At 51.7% G+C, this 16689-nt stretch overlaps 5 protein-coding genes across 5 annotated transcripts; 1 reads left to right on the top strand and 4 right to left on the bottom strand.

The window, feature by feature from the left end:
* Positions 1-495: 495 nt before the first annotated feature.
* On the bottom strand, positions 496-4381 carry BCR38DRAFT_415110 (uncharacterized protein; the record flags this gene model as incomplete). Its single annotated transcript, XM_040858999.1, has 8 exons — positions 496-2116; positions 2210-2214; positions 2768-2935; positions 2985-3172; positions 3278-3408; positions 3692-3771; positions 4116-4182; positions 4317-4381. 8 exons carry the CDS (start codon positions 4379-4381, stop codon positions 496-498), a joined length of 2325 nt encoding a protein of 774 aa, XP_040709404.1.
* A 946-nt stretch (positions 4382-5327) lies between these two features.
* Positions 5328-7619, bottom strand: BCR38DRAFT_453002 (P-loop containing nucleoside triphosphate hydrolase protein). The gene has a single exon (XM_040861561.1). It carries the CDS (start codon positions 7568-7570, stop codon positions 5513-5515), a length of 2058 nt encoding a protein of 685 aa, XP_040709403.1. The 5' UTR covers positions 7571-7619; the 3' UTR covers positions 5328-5512.
* A 451-nt stretch (positions 7620-8070) lies between these two features.
* Positions 8071-9761, bottom strand: BCR38DRAFT_145099 (glycoside hydrolase superfamily). Its single transcript, XM_040853659.1, has 2 exons — positions 9259-9761; positions 8071-9194 (listed from the first exon to the last, which is right to left on the bottom strand). Exons 1-2 carry the CDS (start codon positions 9602-9604, stop codon positions 8233-8235), a joined length of 1308 nt encoding a protein of 435 aa, XP_040709402.1. The 5' UTR covers positions 9605-9761; the 3' UTR covers positions 8071-8232.
* Positions 9762-11774: 2013 nt separating this feature from the next.
* Positions 11775-13693, bottom strand: BCR38DRAFT_469856 (MFS transporter; the record flags this gene model as incomplete). The annotated part of the gene is made up of 4 exons (XM_040862822.1): positions 13293-13693; positions 13089-13226; positions 12678-13018; positions 11775-12623 (listed from the first exon to the last, which is right to left on the bottom strand). The coding sequence occupies exons 1-4, from the start codon at positions 13534-13536 to the stop codon at positions 11775-11777; spliced, it is 1572 nt and encodes a 523-aa protein (XP_040709401.1). The 5' UTR covers positions 13537-13693.
* A 617-nt stretch (positions 13694-14310) lies between these two features.
* Positions 14311-16436, top strand: BCR38DRAFT_529046 (amidase). Its single transcript, XM_040865442.1, has 3 exons — positions 14311-15980; positions 16039-16144; positions 16197-16436. Exons 1-3 carry the CDS (start codon positions 14559-14561, stop codon positions 16316-16318), a joined length of 1650 nt encoding a protein of 549 aa, XP_040709400.1. The 5' UTR covers positions 14311-14558; the 3' UTR covers positions 16319-16436.
* The last annotated feature ends 253 nt before the right edge of the window (positions 16437-16689 follow it).

The raw sequence follows: 16689 nt of genomic DNA, 5'->3' as shown, positions 1-16689 counted from the left end.
TTGCCTCGAGCGAACACAAGCGACTAGCAGCACATTGCTGCAGAACGAGAATATCAGTAGATATATCCTGAAATCTCTGGGCTGTCTGTATGCCTACCTTGATTGTTGGCGTGGTTATATTCTGTAGCATAGTGATCGATAGCACGTGAATCGCCATCTTTGATGCAGAAAAGTGAGTCGACGGCGGTGTGTGTGAAATGAAAGGAATGTGAATGGTGACTTATTGCCCGTTTTATGACGGTGGTATTGATATCGAAGATGAGGTTGGCATAGTTAATGCCTAATGTCTCCAGTTACTTGGATAGATATCAAAAAATATCTCCGTTCTTGAAGTCTTAGGTCGCCTCGGCCTCATCAATCTTGTCCCAGGGCGAGTGGCCACACCAAGAGCGGCAATCGCAGTCTGCTTTCTCCTGCCAGGTCTTGCCGTGGGGGCATCTCGAATTACAGTAGCAGTTCGGGACACCGCCAGTAAGAAGAAGCTAAAGAAAGTGCTCAAGTTAGTTGAAATCCAGCAAAATCGTCAGCTTTGGGGAAAAAGCCGAGAAAAGGGAGAAAAGTGACAAAGCCATAGTAAAGGGGAGAACATGCCGCATAGATTTTATGCTTCTTCTTGTCCATCCGCTGCTGCCCCGTCTCGATGTCCGTCCAAACATAATCCACTTCCCATATGAGCTCCCGCATGGTTCGGGCGACCCAATTTACTTCATTTACACTGAAGACAGACATGTTGCGAAAGCAGTCCTCACACCATCTCTTCGCGACGTTCTTTTTGAAATCCAGCACCAACACATTGGTCGGTGCCAGGCACTCAAAACACTTGTCATTCGCCAACCCTGAAAGCACCGCATGGGAAGGCATGTCAAAGATGGGATCCACAACGTTGTCCGGATACCAGCCCATATCGAAGGCGTCGAGGTCGTCGGTGAAGCCCCACTTGGCCTTGCGAATGAGACTGATGATACAAGGGCGGAGAAGCGTTTGTAGGAGATAAAGATGGGGCACCTCGTTGAAGAGTCGACGGGTGAGAGTGCTGGCCTGGCCGAAGCGCAACAGCGAGTAGAGGTCTAAGTGGTCGCGTAAGATCATCACGCGAATCTCGGGCGGAAGACGGGCCATCAAGGGGATGATGCGGTTCCGGCGGGTCTGGGTGCGGGTTAAGAGGTTGGGATTGGCAGGGAACCTGGTGACGGTGAAGACAGCACCATCGACGGACGTGGCGTTGGCGTTCAAGTCTGGGTTGAAGATTTCCGGTTTTCCGGATGTGAAGGCGTTGGCGGCAGGGGTGTGGTGGAATGGACCGGACTGTTGATAGTAGGGCAGGGGGTAGTTGCGCGTTAGCCAGACGTTGGAAGGGTCATTTCCACTGGCTATCTTGCGCGCCTTGAAGGCTGACATGCTCGAGAGCCACATGTAGAGGGCCCTCGCGCTGCCTTTGGGGTCTGAGACAGGGTCAATGTCCATAAAGACGCGGGACAGTATATCCAGATGAAAGGCATCGAAGTGATCTCTGGGGTCTTGCCAGTTGACGACGTGCAGGTAGAGGATGTTGAGTTCCTCTAGGCATGTGTTCCAGACTTTCGCCTTGAATGCTCGGGCCTGGATGTTGGCATCGAAGTCCAAGTCTGGCCTGAAGTCAAGGCGGCCAAAGGGCTTCTGTTTGCGGGGAGCCTTGGGCACAACCGGTGACAGTGCAGTTCTAGTTGTAGTTGAATCCGCAGAGCACGAGCTGTTCGACATGGAGGTGCTGCTAGGATGGGCATTCAAACCAGAAGCCGAAGGGGCTGAAAATGAATGTGTAGCATCCTCAGGAGCCGCAAACTCGGAAGACGGAGGTGCAGGTGTCTCAGAAGCCCCGACACCTGAATCTGGAAGACCCGATGATGAAGACGGGGACTGACATGTTGAAGAAGACGGGGAAGACGGTAGCGGTGCCGTCCACACGTACGGCCAGAAATCTGGAGACGAAGATCGAAGCGACGAAGGAGATGAAAGTCGTACACAGGGTGGGGACGGGGTGCGAAACCTCTCCCGACCCCTCCTAGTGGTCTCGTTTGCTCTAAGGGGCATTTTCTTAACAAACGGGGGAATTATCTCCTTTGCAGCAGAGCCTGGGCTGTGCTAAGATTCTCAGAAAATTCCTGGACTGTACAAGAGAACTTGCTGGTCAGCCGACGGTGACAGGGCGAAGATTACCAGAGTAACTTACCTTTGCTACTTTTAAATATAGTCGAGCCCGTGGGTTCACTGAGGGAAGAGTTAATCTTGTTGCGTGTTAGGTGGAGGTCGGAAATTCGGGAATTCCTGAGGGATTGAGCATGCGAGATGGTTGGGAAATAAGATCGTGGAAGCTGTCGAGCTTGAATTTGGCCCGCAAGATCCTGAGTGGGTCAGTTGGGCTGTTCTCGACACACTGAGGCAAGACTATGGTCAGTATTCATTCTGGATAAGCAGCACAAGACGGAATATTCACACATCCTTGTTATAGGAAGATATTCGTTTCTGGCTGCAACGAAGGTCACAGGTGTGCCTTATCAAGTGTTTGAATTTACAGATCCTTGTTTACCTGGCGCACGATGGAGGAGAGTTGCAGCCGACTTTGGTGTACGCATCACAAAGCAGAGCCACCGAAAGAACCAAGTTGTGCCCCACGGAGCCACGTCGCTCTGGCATCACAATACGGTGACACAGTCGCGACTCTTTCGTGATAAAATGGTAAGTGCGTGAGAGCCACAACCAGGTTGAAGATATACAAAACCGAACTTACAATATGGACAAGAAGGGAAGGCGCACCGAGAACGCTTGGGTCTTCAGAACAGTCGTATGGCGCATCTGCACTATCACGAATAGTGCCAGGGTCAAAGGTGCAATGGTGTGTTTTACTACTCTGATGTGCCCAAGCCGTGATGAGTTTGAATGATGAATCTAGATGGTGCTTGGTGAGTTGCACGTAGGCCATAACATGGACTGAATAATCAACTTACGAGATCGTAGTCGTAGAAAGCACGACCTTGCCAGCGTCGGTCTGCTTTTGCGGCACTGTGATGGCTTTGGCTGGAGGTCTGGTCAACTGAATGGAAATAATCGCGGTCTGCGAGGTCACTTGTGGCCGATTCAAGGAAGATGGTGAGACCAGTGGTAGAAGCACCCTTTAGAGTTGGGATGGACTCGGCTTGGTTTGATGTCTAGGCAGTTCGCAATAGGGCAGACTTTGGAGGATGGGAGTGAATTGATGTGAAGGTAGTGAAAATGAGACCAAGGATAGAGTGGAACAAACCTTCTAGATTAGATGAAGGAACATTTTGCCCTGTGAATGCGTGGCATTTGGCAGAAAGGGAAGGTAGAATTTGGCGGTAGAGGAGAGATGTATGGGGATCAAAAGGGATTCGCTCATGGGTCGAGTTGCTGCTGTGCAGATGTAAATTAGGCAGGCGTTGGTAAGTGGGACGTATTTGGGGTTTGGTTGCTACGGCGGTTAGGTGAAAGGCTCAGATAAAGGTAGATGCCTCACACTTTGTGAATGGATATAAATGTTGATGAGGACAAAGTACACCGCAAAGTGCAGAAGATGGATAGTGTGGACAAGCTACAACTTTGTTGCGAAGGCCAGGGAGTAATAAATGTGGGTGCATTCACGAAATATTGATTTGAAAATGAGGTCTACATATTTCTGTGAATATTAATGAAGTACCAGGCAGTCATCGGCATTTCTGGCCCCAAACAAGTCGATGCTATCTTTAACGACCTCCCCAACGAGTGAGCCAGCGGAATCTAGAAGTGGTTCAACGCATGAGTTTTTAGGAAATGTACACTTAAGCATCTTTCGAAGTCCTGCAAATGGAATCCAAATCTCAAGCTTTAGCATTAAGCTCCAGTTCATACTCCAGCTTGACCAGCGATGCGTCACTGGAATATACTGGCGCGCCAGAGGTCATCTTGTATTCATTATGCCACCAGGAAAACCAATCGATTCCGGTAAAATGACCACTGGTAGTTCTGTGATCACTCCGGTGTATAGTCATGACATGCAAGCGAGGTTATTAATCGCAAGAAAACCCTAAAGGTCTGAACTGGTCCCCAACTGGATGGTAACAACTCTAATATGTACAACGAACAGCTTCAATCCCAGTAGCACAACTCGATCCGGTACTGTCAAGAACAGCCGCAGCAACTCCAGGGAATCTACAGGAAAAGTTTTAGAGAATGAAACAGCCAACGATGCATGAACGCATGAAGTTGCTGCCCCAGGCTGAATATTGTGGTTAGCTCACGGCCTCTGAGTACGAGACAGCTATCTCCTCGAAGAAAATACCCACCCAAAGACTCGACGATCATTAAAGGCCAACATACGAGAACTCAGTTTCCCTGAAAGGAAGAACATAGTCGATATAAGAACCTGCTTAGGAAGCTAAGTACACGAGACAGGCAACGTAGATTATGGCGGGGGCATTTATTCATGCAATGGGAGCTTTCCGCAGAACAAACCGAAGCAGTCAGGAGGGAGGGAATGGCTGTAGAAACAATATCACTGCTGAAGCAGAGGGTTCCACAGCAAGGTGTGTTTGGGAAGGGCCGCATTCACGAAGGGCCTGGAGCAGAGAGTTTCCAATGAGAATTGTGATGTCTTGCTTCTCTATCTAATGAAATCAGACCCCAAACACAAGACTCATTACTCTCTGAGACATCTCCAGTCGGTATGAAGTCTGCTGTCGTCGACATTGTCTGAAAATAGGCCGGTGCAAAGCCCCCAGTGTGTGATGCGGGAAAGAGCCGGTTTCAATAAAAATGGGTGTCTTCGTATAGGAAAGAACGAAAGAAAGAACCGTTGAGACATGGTATCAGAAAGCCACCACAGACTAACGATACCAGGAAGCACTTGTCGCCGAGAGAGCGCGTACCTCCACAACCCATCCTTAGATCCCTCCACAATTGCCATCGTCATCATCATCAAATCCTCGTAGAATCCAGTCTCAGAATCTCTGTCAGACCTCTGACGCGTTCTTGAAATCGGAGTTGGAACTGGAATCTTCAACCTTGTGCTCAGATGTTCGCATGGCTTAGGCACTTGAAGGTGTCGAAGACCAGTTGTAGACTGAACCGCCTCAAGGATGACGCAACGATACTATGGGGCTGTTTGATAACATGATACTTATTAAGTGAACCCCCGCAAGACACCTTCTTTACACATTCGAGGAAATAACCAGAGGCAAAGAGGCAAATTATCTCACTCGACGCGAAGCGATTGTGTACAAGTTCAAATGAGAAACAAAGTAATGTCAATGCCACCTAGGAATGGGACGAGATCACTCTTGTTAGCTTTGAAGTGCGCCTGGAGTAACTGGCATTTACATAGTCATGTACAACAATGCGTTGGGCGGTTGGATATCATATTTCTACACGCAGACGTCTTAGCCCCGAGGTTGTCCACATTCAACTCTCACGTGCAACACATCCTGCAACACATCCCGTCTCCATATATACACAAGTAATGTACATTGATCTAATCCCTACCCTACTTGGTCAAAAACTTCTGGAAAGCCTCCTGCTCAATCACCACGTTCCCCACACTCCTCAACTTCTTCCGACCCTCCTTCTGCTTCTCGAGTAGCTTCCTTCTGCGCGTGATATCACTCGCATGTAGCTTGGCCAAGACATCCTTGCGGAACGGCTTGATCGTCTCCCTGGCCACAATCTTCTTGCCCACGGCGGCCTGGATGACCACCTCGAACATCTGCCGCTGAACGTGCTGCTTGAACTTGGTGACCCAGGCCCGGCCCAGGCGGTCCACTTGTGACCTGTGCACGACGCGGCTGATGGCGTCGACGGGTTCCTTATTGACCAATAGCTGTAGCTTAACCAGGTCTGACTGCCTCCACCCGGCATCCTCGTAGTCCAGGGTTGCGTAACCTTTCGTTGCACCTTTGAGCTTGCCGAACATGTCGTCGACGAGCTGGGCGGTGGGGAGTCGATACTTGAGAATGACCTGCATGCCGTGGAAAATCTCGAGGCTGACTTGCTCGCCACGGTTGGACTCGCACAGCTCAATGGCGCGGCCCAGGTACTCCTCGGGGAGCGTTATGGTGGCTAAGACGAAGGGCTCGTAGTAGGTGGTGCCGCGGACGCGGTGTTCCTCACCTTCAGGGAAGTCAGCTGGGCTGTTAAGCACGCTCTCCGTTCCGTCGCGCCATACGATCTTAGTCTTGACGGCGGGCTCAGTGATGATGATGTTCGCGCCATGCTCCTGGCGCAGTCGGTCCTGGAAGACGGAGCAGTGCAGACTGCCGAGGAAGCCGATACGCCAGCCGGCGCCGAGGGCCTCGGAGTGGTCCTTCAAAAGTGTGACGCTACGGTCGTTAAGGACGAGATGACCGATGCTGTCGGCTAGACGGTGGTAATCTCCTGGATCGGTAGGGAAAGCAGCGACGAAAACCATGGGCTTGGGCTCCTCGAAGCCGGGATACGGCTCGACATTGAGCTCTTGACCGATGGTCGTGAATGTGTCTCCAATCTTCGCATCTTGGATCTTTTTCATGCCGGGGTTGAAGAAGATGTATCCGACCTGCCCAGCTCTCAAGACCGTTTGGGGAGTCTGTAACGGATACCTGATGCCGACTTCGCCAACCGTGTACTTGAGCCCCGTCGCAAAACTGTACAGACTGTCGCCAGCCCTGACCGTCCCATCAAAGATGCGCACCAAACAGATCACCCCCCTAAAACTGTCGTACCACGAATCCACGAGCAACATGCGCAGCGGCTTGGTCTCATCACCTACGGGGCCGGGGATGCCCTCCACGATAGCAGGCAAAACGTCCTTGACGTTCAACCCCGTCTTAGCACTGACGCCAATCGCATTGCTTGCATCAATCTCGAACGTCGACTCGAGCTGCTCCAGCACCCTCGGCACGTCCGCCGCGTTCATGTCGATCTTGTTCACCACAGGTAGAATCTGCAGCCCTTCGGCGAAAGCAAGGTAGAAGTTGGCCACTGTCTGCGCCTGTATGCCCTGACTTGCATCGACCAGCAATATTGCACCACCACAACTTGCATAACTCCTCGTCACCTCGGCACGGAAGTCGACGTGGCCCGGGGTGTCGACAAGATGTAGAAGGTAGTCCTCGCCCTTGTGGTTGTAGAGCATGGTGCAGGTCTGCGCCTTGACCGTGATGCCGCGCTCGCGCTCGACTTCGAGTGTGTCGAGGATCTGCTTGTTCGCTTGAGAGGATGAAATCGTTCCCGTGATCTCGAGGAGTCGGTCGGACAGCGTAGATTTGCCATGGTCGATATGGGCGACGATGCAGAAATTGCGGAATCGCTCGATGGGGATTGCGGCTATGCGTCGTTCGAGGTCACCGACGATTGGTGTTTTGGCTGTTGCGTACCATCGTTGAAGCGCACAAGAGAGAGGGGAGAGGTTTGCTGCCGTGGATCTAGGCGCAACTGGACGGCGTGAGTAGGAGGAGCTTAGGGATCGCCATGCCGGCCGAAAGCCGGTGCTATAACATCTGGATTGGCGGAGCGTGGATAGACATGATCGCACAGAGAGAGATGTCAGACGGAAGCTGCCGCCCATTCATGCAACAAACACTTGACTTTGTCGAGGTTATTCGCCGGAAATGAAGCTATTCCGAGCCAAATTTTGGGACAATGTTCACAAGCCGTCAGGAATCAGGCACCTTATCTTATCGCCGTGCATAAGCTTGAAGGCTGAGCAACGCTACCCTGAAAAGCGACCCTTCCTCACAGCAACCTCTCAGATACCCAATTGCAGTGTTGACCTCATTACTTCAAGTATATCAAGTAGCCAACAGGCGCGCTCTAGCCACATCGATTAAGGTGTTGGGATCTCAAGATGCTCGAATCGATTATTTGGAGTGCAGACTTCGACCACAATCAGAACGAAGCCGTTGATTAAGTTATGATGTCCTCACTTCCAGCCATGTCAAGCTTTGGAGTCACCACAACAAGCTGGAAGCCAGGCTCCCCCCTCCTCCAAGTCCCCATCCCTCTGGGTGGGCAACTTCTGAATGCAGCCGAACGGCCAAATTTGGGACAGAATATGTACCATACGCTCAAACTATATACACGGAACCATATACACGCCCACGGTGCAACGTCCAGGTATCTACTCGGGACGCATTCTTCGAGACTGTGTCTTCCATTCCGATTACTACTCAGCGTAGCCAGCCATGCAAGAGTTTATCTCACAAGTGCCAATGCCTCGCCCCTTCAGATTTATAGCGGGCTAATAGCACGCTTCGCCTTTCGGGTCTTGGAGCACTTGGGTCTCGCCATGCTCGCTGGCGCGCTGGTGGTAGTCGGCACAGCAGCTTCAGTGGAAGACATGGTGACAGCAGCAGCGGCAGAGATAGTCGCAGGGGGCTGGCTTGAGACCGCAACACTGCTGGATAAAGCCTGGCTGGAAGCAGCCGAGACAGAGATGGCGGCAGCGGGCAGGGAAGTCTCTGAAGCAGGGGCAGCACTAGTGGTAGAACCAGCAGAGCCAGTAGCAGCAGCGGCAAGCACACTGCTCACCGCGGTCCACGCGGGCTTCTTGGAGAGAGTATCGTCATACAGACACGCCTCGCCCTCGCCGGGGAAGGTGGTGGGGACCCACGAGTACTTGTCGCTGAAACCCCAGAGGGTGATACCGATACAGCCGCTCTGGGCCAGGCAAGCACCGACAACGGTAGCATAAGCCGCCGCCTGATCCTCGAGCCCATCAGCCGATGCCGGCACACTCGAGAATTTGACATCCAGCTCCGTGAAGGCCACTTCAGTCACTCCGGCATCCATGTAACTCTGCATAGCCGCCTGTATGCTCTCGACGCTGGGCATGGAGTCCACGATGAAATGCCCCTGCATGCCCACGCCATCCACGCGCGCGCCAGCGGCGGTGATGTTCTTGATAATGCTGACGGTAGCCTCCTGCTTAGCGCCCGTGGATTCGATGTTGTAGTCATTGTAGTAGAGCTTGGCGTCTGGGTCGGCCTCGGCGGCCGCCTTGAAGGCCAGCGTGATGTACTCCTCGCCGAGCACCTCGTAGAAGACATTATCGCGGAAGGCAGCAGAGTCGTCCAGCGCCTCGTTGACTACGTCCCACGCGTAACATTGGCCCTTGTAGTGCCCGACTTCGTTGGCGATGTGGACGTTAATGATGGAGGTCATTTCGGCTGCCGTCCAGGTGGTGGAGCTGACTGTGAGGTTGTAAGTACTTATATTTGCGCATTTTGGATAGCATCATTAGCCTGGAGAACGCACCCCATGATGGCAGCTGGCTGTACCATACCAAAGTGTGGCATCGCATCACCTGGCTGTTGGTCTCGGCGAAATCCACAATTACGTCGCCCTTGGTGAAATCGAACGTCCCTTGGGAAGGCTCGATGTACTGCCACTTCTGCGTGTTGCCGGGAGTGATCTGCCCGACTTCGGACACATCCGAGAGGATCGCCGTGTAAGCCGTATCAGTCAACTCCGAGTTGTCCAATGCGGAGCCCAAGTACTTCAGTCCAGCGGCCTTGGCGAGATCGTTGAGTTGCGCCGATGCGTACGGGAGCGCGACCAGAGCCGCTGCGGCGGTGTTGGCGAGACGCATTCTTGTGAACATGGAAAAGAGTGACGTGGATAAGGTATTTCAGTAAGCAAGATTCAAGGTTCAGTGGTATACGAACGAAAGAAATACTGGACTTAGCCAGTTAGAAAAAGAATGATAGACGCAATCGCTGCAATAGGAGAGAACCACGAAACAGACCCTGTTGCTCGTGGTTCGCAGGACATGGCCTCGCTTTTATTCCAGTTCTGACGTCGCATTCGCAGCGTCGTCTTTACGGAGTACCTCCTACATCGTCAAATTCGCCGGCCCCGCTATTTTACATCTTCACGGCTTCTAAAGGTGTACCTGGCAACTATAGTGTGGAAGGAATGGTCATGATTGGAGCATTTGTCTCGGGCTTAAGTCTTCGTTGGTGGACTGTCTGGGGTAAATTAAGGGACTGTGAGATCGGACGTTGCCGGTGTGGGTCGAGCCCCTTGGCTCATTTGCGCGTCAGTGGATTCAAAACTGGCAACAAATTATATGATAGATTCTATCGTTCAGTTGCGCCATAAGAAATCATGCAACAAGCACCTGATTGCTGCTCTTACAAGGGATAGATCGACGTATTCGTGCAAGTTAGGGTCCCTGGAGTTGATTTTCTTTTGTAAATGCATGATGTTATGGTATAAGAGGTCCACTTCGTCTTATACTTGTAGATTGAATCTATAGAGCCACCGTTAAGAACCTTCAACTCAAGCTAATAAGGAAACCTCGTTTTAGTTGCAGTTATTGAAGCTGCATTGTAATGCTTTAACTTTTTGATAATCCTCAACCAACGTTATAGAAACAATTGCTCATCACAGACCAGGACAGGAGATTACCCCAACATCTTGCTCAAAATAACATCATAAGCAGCCCGACACTTTAGCCTCAAACAGAATTGTCAAGGCGGTCAAGCGTAGTCAAGGGCGAGTTGCTCGACTTGAGTACGGGCTGCAAGGACCAGTTACTTTACTTGCGTACAGCCGCCTGAAATAACGAGTTGTTCTGCTCGCAGACGGGCCGCATTCTTCGTCCCGCAAAAGGCGTATAGAGTTTTTACGTGCGCGATGAAACATTTCCGAGGTAGTCACATCGTCTAGAGCGAATGAGTCGCTGCTCTATGGCGGATTTTTGGATCGTAAGCATACAGGCAACTCTTCAGGAACGGAACAGACACTCAGCGAGAGCCGATCACTTCGGCAGAATTTCAGTCGCTCCTTATAGTATCAAGGTGTTGAACCCACATTTCCGAATCTGTACAGAGCCAGTGATGCGTGCACCTAGGGGGGAGGATGCTATAATGCAGTAGTGCGCAACGTTATAGTATCTAATTGAATGGGATTCACCTAACTAGTGGGTCCCCCTACCTTTTCGTATTAGCTAGGGACCCTCCAAGGGCGTCTATATTCCAGCTTCACGTCCACTTCTTGGCGATCGGTCTATATATCCGATAGATGAAAGTCCGGCGAATCTCTAATGACTTCGGCCGATTTTTGTTGGTTGCTCGGTTCATTGCTAGCACATAGAGTTCTGATCTCTACGATACACAGCGGCCTGGGTATCAGCTTGAAGCTTTGCCCCTCAGATTGGGGATGTGCGATCTCAGCAGCTGGCCAGAGCCTAGCTGGGGGCGATGGTTGACTTCGGACATAACACCAACATAGCTAGCATGGGAAGGACAGGTCTAATGAGACATACAGAAGGGAAGCAAAGAGCTGTGTGGAAGGGTCTATTTACTGTATGATCTCAGTAGGAGAGTTCTCTGTATACTCAGTCATTAAATCAAGTAGTAGGAATAACCGAAACTCTGCATTAGTCTTCATTTCCAGTGATTAAGTTACATACTGTTACAAATTATAGCCTAATAGTGAAACGGGGCACAAGGAAAAGTAAAGACAAAGATAGTTCACAAGCAGAATCAGAACCGGAGAATTGGCTGTGACCCACATCCCATCGCGGCTGATTATGACAGACGAGTGTGTCTGACAGAAGTATAGCGTTCTCTACAGTATCAATATGTTGGCCGGGAAGCTGTAGATCATGGTTGGTTCAGAATATGAGAACTCGGTGCAGCTGGACCATATGCAGGGTTCAAGGACAGGCTGGGTCAGCTATTCAATTGTGTGTTTTACCCCTCTCTGTGGCTCTCAATAACTTGTCCATCCTGCCATCATGAGTATGATGAGTATGATCTAGCTCTTCAGAGCCTATACCTGAAATGCTTGTTCTCCTTATCCGTCATATCTTCATACCCCTCAATCAACTTCTGATCGCCGTGAACATGCTCATTCGCCCGATCCCTCCTCCTATTTTCAATCCAGCACCACAGCATATACAACCCCTGCAACACCATCAAAGCGCCATAACTCCCACATAACCCCTTTATGGCTGTAGGATACCTGGGCACCTCAGCGTCAAGAAACAAATGCGGCCCCGCGATGTTACCAGCAATATACATAACGAAATATGTCCCCATGACGGCTGTCCGCTTTGTGTGCCCCGAGACATTAAGGCCAGGCACCGTCCAATTGAGCACAACACACGGCCCTAAACAATTCTGCAGCCAGCAACACGCTGTCAGTGCTAGCCGATTCTCGATTGGAATTTTCAAAATCCCAATCAACCCCGCCATGCCCGGTATACACCCCAGAATGATAGCCGGCCCGACCATCTTCGATCGCTGCGAGACCCAGCCAAAGAAGACACATGCCACGATCTCAAAGGCACCACCAGGTGCCTGCATAAGCGACGTCCGCAGGGCATCGTAGCCGAAACCCTGGATAATGGCAGACAAGAAGTTGGCAACGCCGCCGTTGAGAATACCCACGGCGATACCGCTCGCGTACAGAAGATAGCACTTTCCATCGAGCAGGGCTTCTCTGATTTGATAGGGTTTCAGTGTGCCGTGCTTGAGACCGATCTGGTTCTTGGAGACGCGCCAGACGGCCACCATGCGCTCGTGGGGGGTGAGCATGCGGGCGTTGTGGGGGCCGTCGGGGAGGTAGGTGATAATTACTAATCCCCAGAGGAAGGTTAGGGCGCCGACGATCTGTACAATACCATCAGAAAGCGGTCGAGAAATAGGCCAGGTAACGGAACTTACAAGATAAATCAGCTTCCAATTTGGAATCTTGAGTCCCACAGCCTGTCCCGAGCCGTACGAAAGCAGGGATCCGAGGATACTCGAGATGCCATTGGTCGAGAGCCAGATGGAAGTCCGCATGCTCTGTTCATCGCGTGTCCACAACATTGAAGTCAGGAGGACCCAGGCAGGCGAAATGCAAGCCTCCATCATGCCGAGGAAGAATCGGATGGCGAAGAATCCGGAAAAGTTGAAGACGGCCGCTTGTAGCATACACAGCATGCCCCAGACGAATAGCATGCCGCCGATGAGCTTGGCGATAGGGAACCGCTGGAGAGCTATATTCCAGGGCCATGCCGCGACTAAGCGTCATGTATTGGTCAGATGTTCAACAGTCAGGAATTGATGGCTAAAGAAGGAGACTTGACTAACCGATCCAGCCAAAATAAAGAGCCGAAGCGACCCATGAGTAGTCGCCGAGCGTCATATGGGTATCGGCTCTGAGACCATAGGGAAGGGAGTAGTTGAGCGTCTGCTTGTCGAGGAAACTCAGCATGTGGTTGTCATCATCTGCCGTTGTAAATAATTAGCTCCAGCTGAATTCCATCTTCGCCTTCTTTCCAAATGATTCGTAACATACCATCGGCAAAACTATGAAATCCAGTTTGCGTCGGACCTTCTTCGCATCGGCCTCGAGTTGCGCCTCGTCAAACTGCAGCGATTGCTGCAGAATGTCTCGGCCTAGATCATCGAGGTCATTGGTGCGGTGAAGGAGGCGTTGGAATGCGTTTTGCTTGGGGATGGAACTGCTGTCCGCAATCTCGGGGTACACCGCGTCTTCGCTGGACGGCATGCCCGCGTCCTTTTCGGAGACGGCCATTGCAGAAGGGTCTGAAGTCGAGTTAAATGCAAGAAGACTGGCCAATGGCGATGGTGAGAATTGAAGCTGAAGGTCTAGATGCGAGCCGAGTGATGTATATAACTTCAGCTTCTCATTAAGTCCGGATATTCTGAAGATACGTTTACTATCAGTGAATAATAGCTACATGCAGCAAGTCCTCCCGGCCTCTCCTCAATCCCTTCGCAATCCTCATCATTAAGCATTGTTATCAAGTTCCCTGACCATCGGCAGAGGTCCGCCGAATAAGGATAGACGCTGATTGTGGTTGAAAGCAAGTACTTGCAGTTGACTCTAACCCTCATGGGAATAGGGTGGCAGTTTATCCCTGTTTGATAGGTCCCAATTGCGCACCCTGTCAAAAGTGTGCCTCAGCGACGAATAGCGGCGCATAGCCGTCGAAACACTATCTCGAGTTATCTAATTAGATGCTGCCGCGGGACTACTAGGTGACGTCGTAGTCTAGGTTCATCAGATAGTGCATGGAACATGATAGGCGTAAGAAGGCAACCGATGATAAGTCGACTGTTGAGGCGGGGGAATGGATTTGAGCTATCAACTTCAGGTTATCTCCGCACAATGCCAAGCTTAAGATTATCAAGACTTGAACTAAGTTGAACTTCTAATATTGTCACCCGGATATGTCACTGGCGAAGAGCCAATCCCGTGACAGGCTATGATAGCTGCGATGTCGGAATTGGCGTGGCCTTCCGGCCGGCAAACCACATAATAAGTCTCTCATGAACCAGCGATATTGTCATATTCTCCAAATGGCAAGTCCATGCAGTGTGATTCTCCGCTTTCTCCAGAACGTCCAATTGTCCGTCCCCAACCAATAACCGCACTAGCCTGGGTATATACAGGAGAGTGAGACGGACGAGATGAAATAGGACCAAGTTGCAACCCCATTCCCATCACGTAGAAACTCGTTTACAACCTAGCCATACAATATTATATCTCTGTCTAGTTCTCAGTTGAAGTCTTACATCAAACCACTGTACAAGATGACCGCCTCAGCCAATCCCCTAGCTGGAAAGACATGGAAAGAGCTTCAAGCGGCGAAACAGGCCGAACGCGCCTCTCGTATCCCCGAAGAATGGAAACTCAAACCCGAGCACTTCCCCCCTGAGGGCACAGTTGACATGCGCCCCGTGGTGAAAACCTGTGGCATTCTGTCGGAAAGAGAACTCAAAATCACCGGTGATGACTACGACGCCACCTCGCTCGCAGCAGCCGTGGCGGCGGGAGAATACACCGCTCTCGAGGTGGTGACGGCCTTCTGTAAACGTGCGGCCGTTGGCCACCAGCTCTGCAACATCCTGACCGAGATCATGTTCACGGATGCGCTGGAGCAGGCTGCGAAGCTGGACGAGATCTTCAAGTCGACGGGCAAGGTTGTGGGCCCGCTGCACGGCGTGCCCATGACTTTTAAGGAGTGTTTCCACTTCAAGGGCTACGATTCGACGAACGGGTACATGGCAAGGGTTTTCCAGCCGTCGGACAAGACGTCGCCTTTGGCGGAGCTGGTGCAGGCTGCGGGGGCGGTGGTGATTGCGAAGACGAATGTGCCGCAGACTATGCTGGTTGCGGACAGTCACAACAATGTCTTTGGAAGGTCGAAGAACCCGGTGGTCAGTCATTTGACGACGGGTGGGAGCAGTGGTGGAGAAGGGGCAGCGCAGGCGTTTCGGTGCAGTGCCCTGGGTATCGGGACTGATGTCGGGGGGTCCGTCCGCATCCCCGCCGCAGCGAACGGTGTATATGGCTACAAACCCAGTTACGGAGTTATACCCATGACAGGATACTCTTACTCGGGCTGGACGGGCTCCAACACCGGCATCCCCGCCGTGACCGGCCCCATCGGCCACTCCATTCGCGATCTCGCCTTCTTCACCAAAATCGTCCGCGCCGCCAAGCCCTGGAATTTCGACCCGGCCGTCATCCCCAACATCATGGAACTTCCCCTGACCCGAGACCACAAACCCATCGTTGGCGTCATCCACCAGTCCGGCCTAAAGCCCCACCCGCCCATCCGCCGCGGCATCTCAGAATCCGTCTCCAAGCTTCAAGCCGCCGGGTTCGAAGTCCGCGACTTCAATCTGCCCGTCGACCTCCGCGCCGTGCGTACCATTTCCGAACAGCTCTTCACTCTAGACGGGCTCTCGTACCCCCGAAAGGAAATGGCCAAGACGGGTGAGCCTCCCGTGCCGAGTGTGCACGAAATTGGGTTCTGGGAGCTGCCCCCCAAGACGCAGGAGGAGACGTGGGCGTGGAATACGAAGAGGGGAGAGTTGGCCAAGGGGGTGTTGGATGAGTGGGTCAGGGTAAGGTGTGATGTTTTGCTCATGCCGGTTGGGGCGCATACAGCGGTGCCGCCGGGGAAGTGGACGAGTGACATATATACCGTGGTTTGGAATTGTGTTGATGTGAGTTTTCTGTGGTGTTGGGTGGAATTATTGAGAATAAAACGCTGACATTATGAAGTACCCTACGGTCATTGTCCCCGTGGGAAATGCGGACCCTGAAAAGGATCCCAGGGATGAGGAGTTCAAAGCGATGCATGAGGCGGATGAGTCGAATCAGGCCATGTGTGAGTATTTCAACTCTTCCGTTGGATTCGCATTGTTCCTGACGAGTTACAGATGATCCCGCGATCTATAAAGGTGCCCCAATCGCAGTGCAAATTGTTGGACCGAGACTGGGGGATCAGCAATTGTTGAAGGATGTGGAGATGATTGACGCGGTCCTGAACGGGAATAAATAGGCTGGTTTCAGAGGGACATCATGCGGAGACAAGTATGGACATATCTCGCTTGTTTTGTATCTATAACGTATTGCTTGGTTATGTGTCAAGTAGTGATCAGATGGTGGGCTCGGTCATCACTTTGAATAGGATGATATTTTGCGGTTCCGTGGGTCCCTCGACAAGTCACAAGAAGCGCGTCTCATACCTCGCGAGACCAAGCTGTATGCAATCCATAATAGAACAATTGTGGTATTGTCGGTAGTGTGATGTTAGGTCGCTGACTCTCGCGAAGTTGTTGAGCACGTCATGTTGAGCCTGACTAAGCCATCATAGCAAGTGAGAGCTGGTCGCTTATAAACAGATGTGATCTGAACCAACGGTAGAACATC

Source organism: Pseudomassariella vexata (genome assembly GCF_002105095.1).
Source record: "Pseudomassariella vexata strain CBS 129021 chromosome Unknown BCR38scaffold_30, whole genome shotgun sequence".
Taxonomy (NCBI): Eukaryota; Fungi; Ascomycota; class Sordariomycetes; order Amphisphaeriales; family Pseudomassariaceae; genus Pseudomassariella; species Pseudomassariella vexata.
The sequence above is the reverse complement of the archived record's forward strand: the minus strand, read 5'-3'. Positions and strand labels throughout refer to the sequence as shown.

What these genes read in the sequence shown, in the direction of transcription:
- BCR38DRAFT_453002 (XM_040861561.1), bottom strand. Translation starts at nt 7,570, where the DNA reads ATGGGCGGCAGCTTCCGTCTGACATCTCTCTCTGTGCGATCATGTCTA.
- BCR38DRAFT_145099 (XM_040853659.1), bottom strand. Translation starts at nt 9,604, where the DNA reads ATGTTCACAAGAATGCGTCTCGCCAACACCGCCGCAGCGGCTCTGGTC. An exon ending in CAGCCAGCTGCCATCATGGG is followed by an intron (nt 9,195 to 9,258) that starts GTGCGTTCTCCA and finishes ACAACCTCACAG; the next exon opens with TCAGCTCCACCACCTGGACG.
- BCR38DRAFT_529046 (XM_040865442.1), top strand. Translation starts at nt 14,559, where the DNA reads ATGACCGCCTCAGCCAATCCCCTAGCTGGAAAGACATGGAAAGAGCTT. An exon ending in TGGTTTGGAATTGTGTTGAT is followed by an intron (nt 15,981 to 16,038) that starts GTGAGTTTTCTG and finishes GACATTATGAAG; the next exon opens with TACCCTACGGTCATTGTCCC. An exon ending in TGAGTCGAATCAGGCCATGT is followed by an intron (nt 16,145 to 16,196) that starts GTGAGTATTTCA and finishes GACGAGTTACAG; the next exon opens with ATGATCCCGCGATCTATAAA.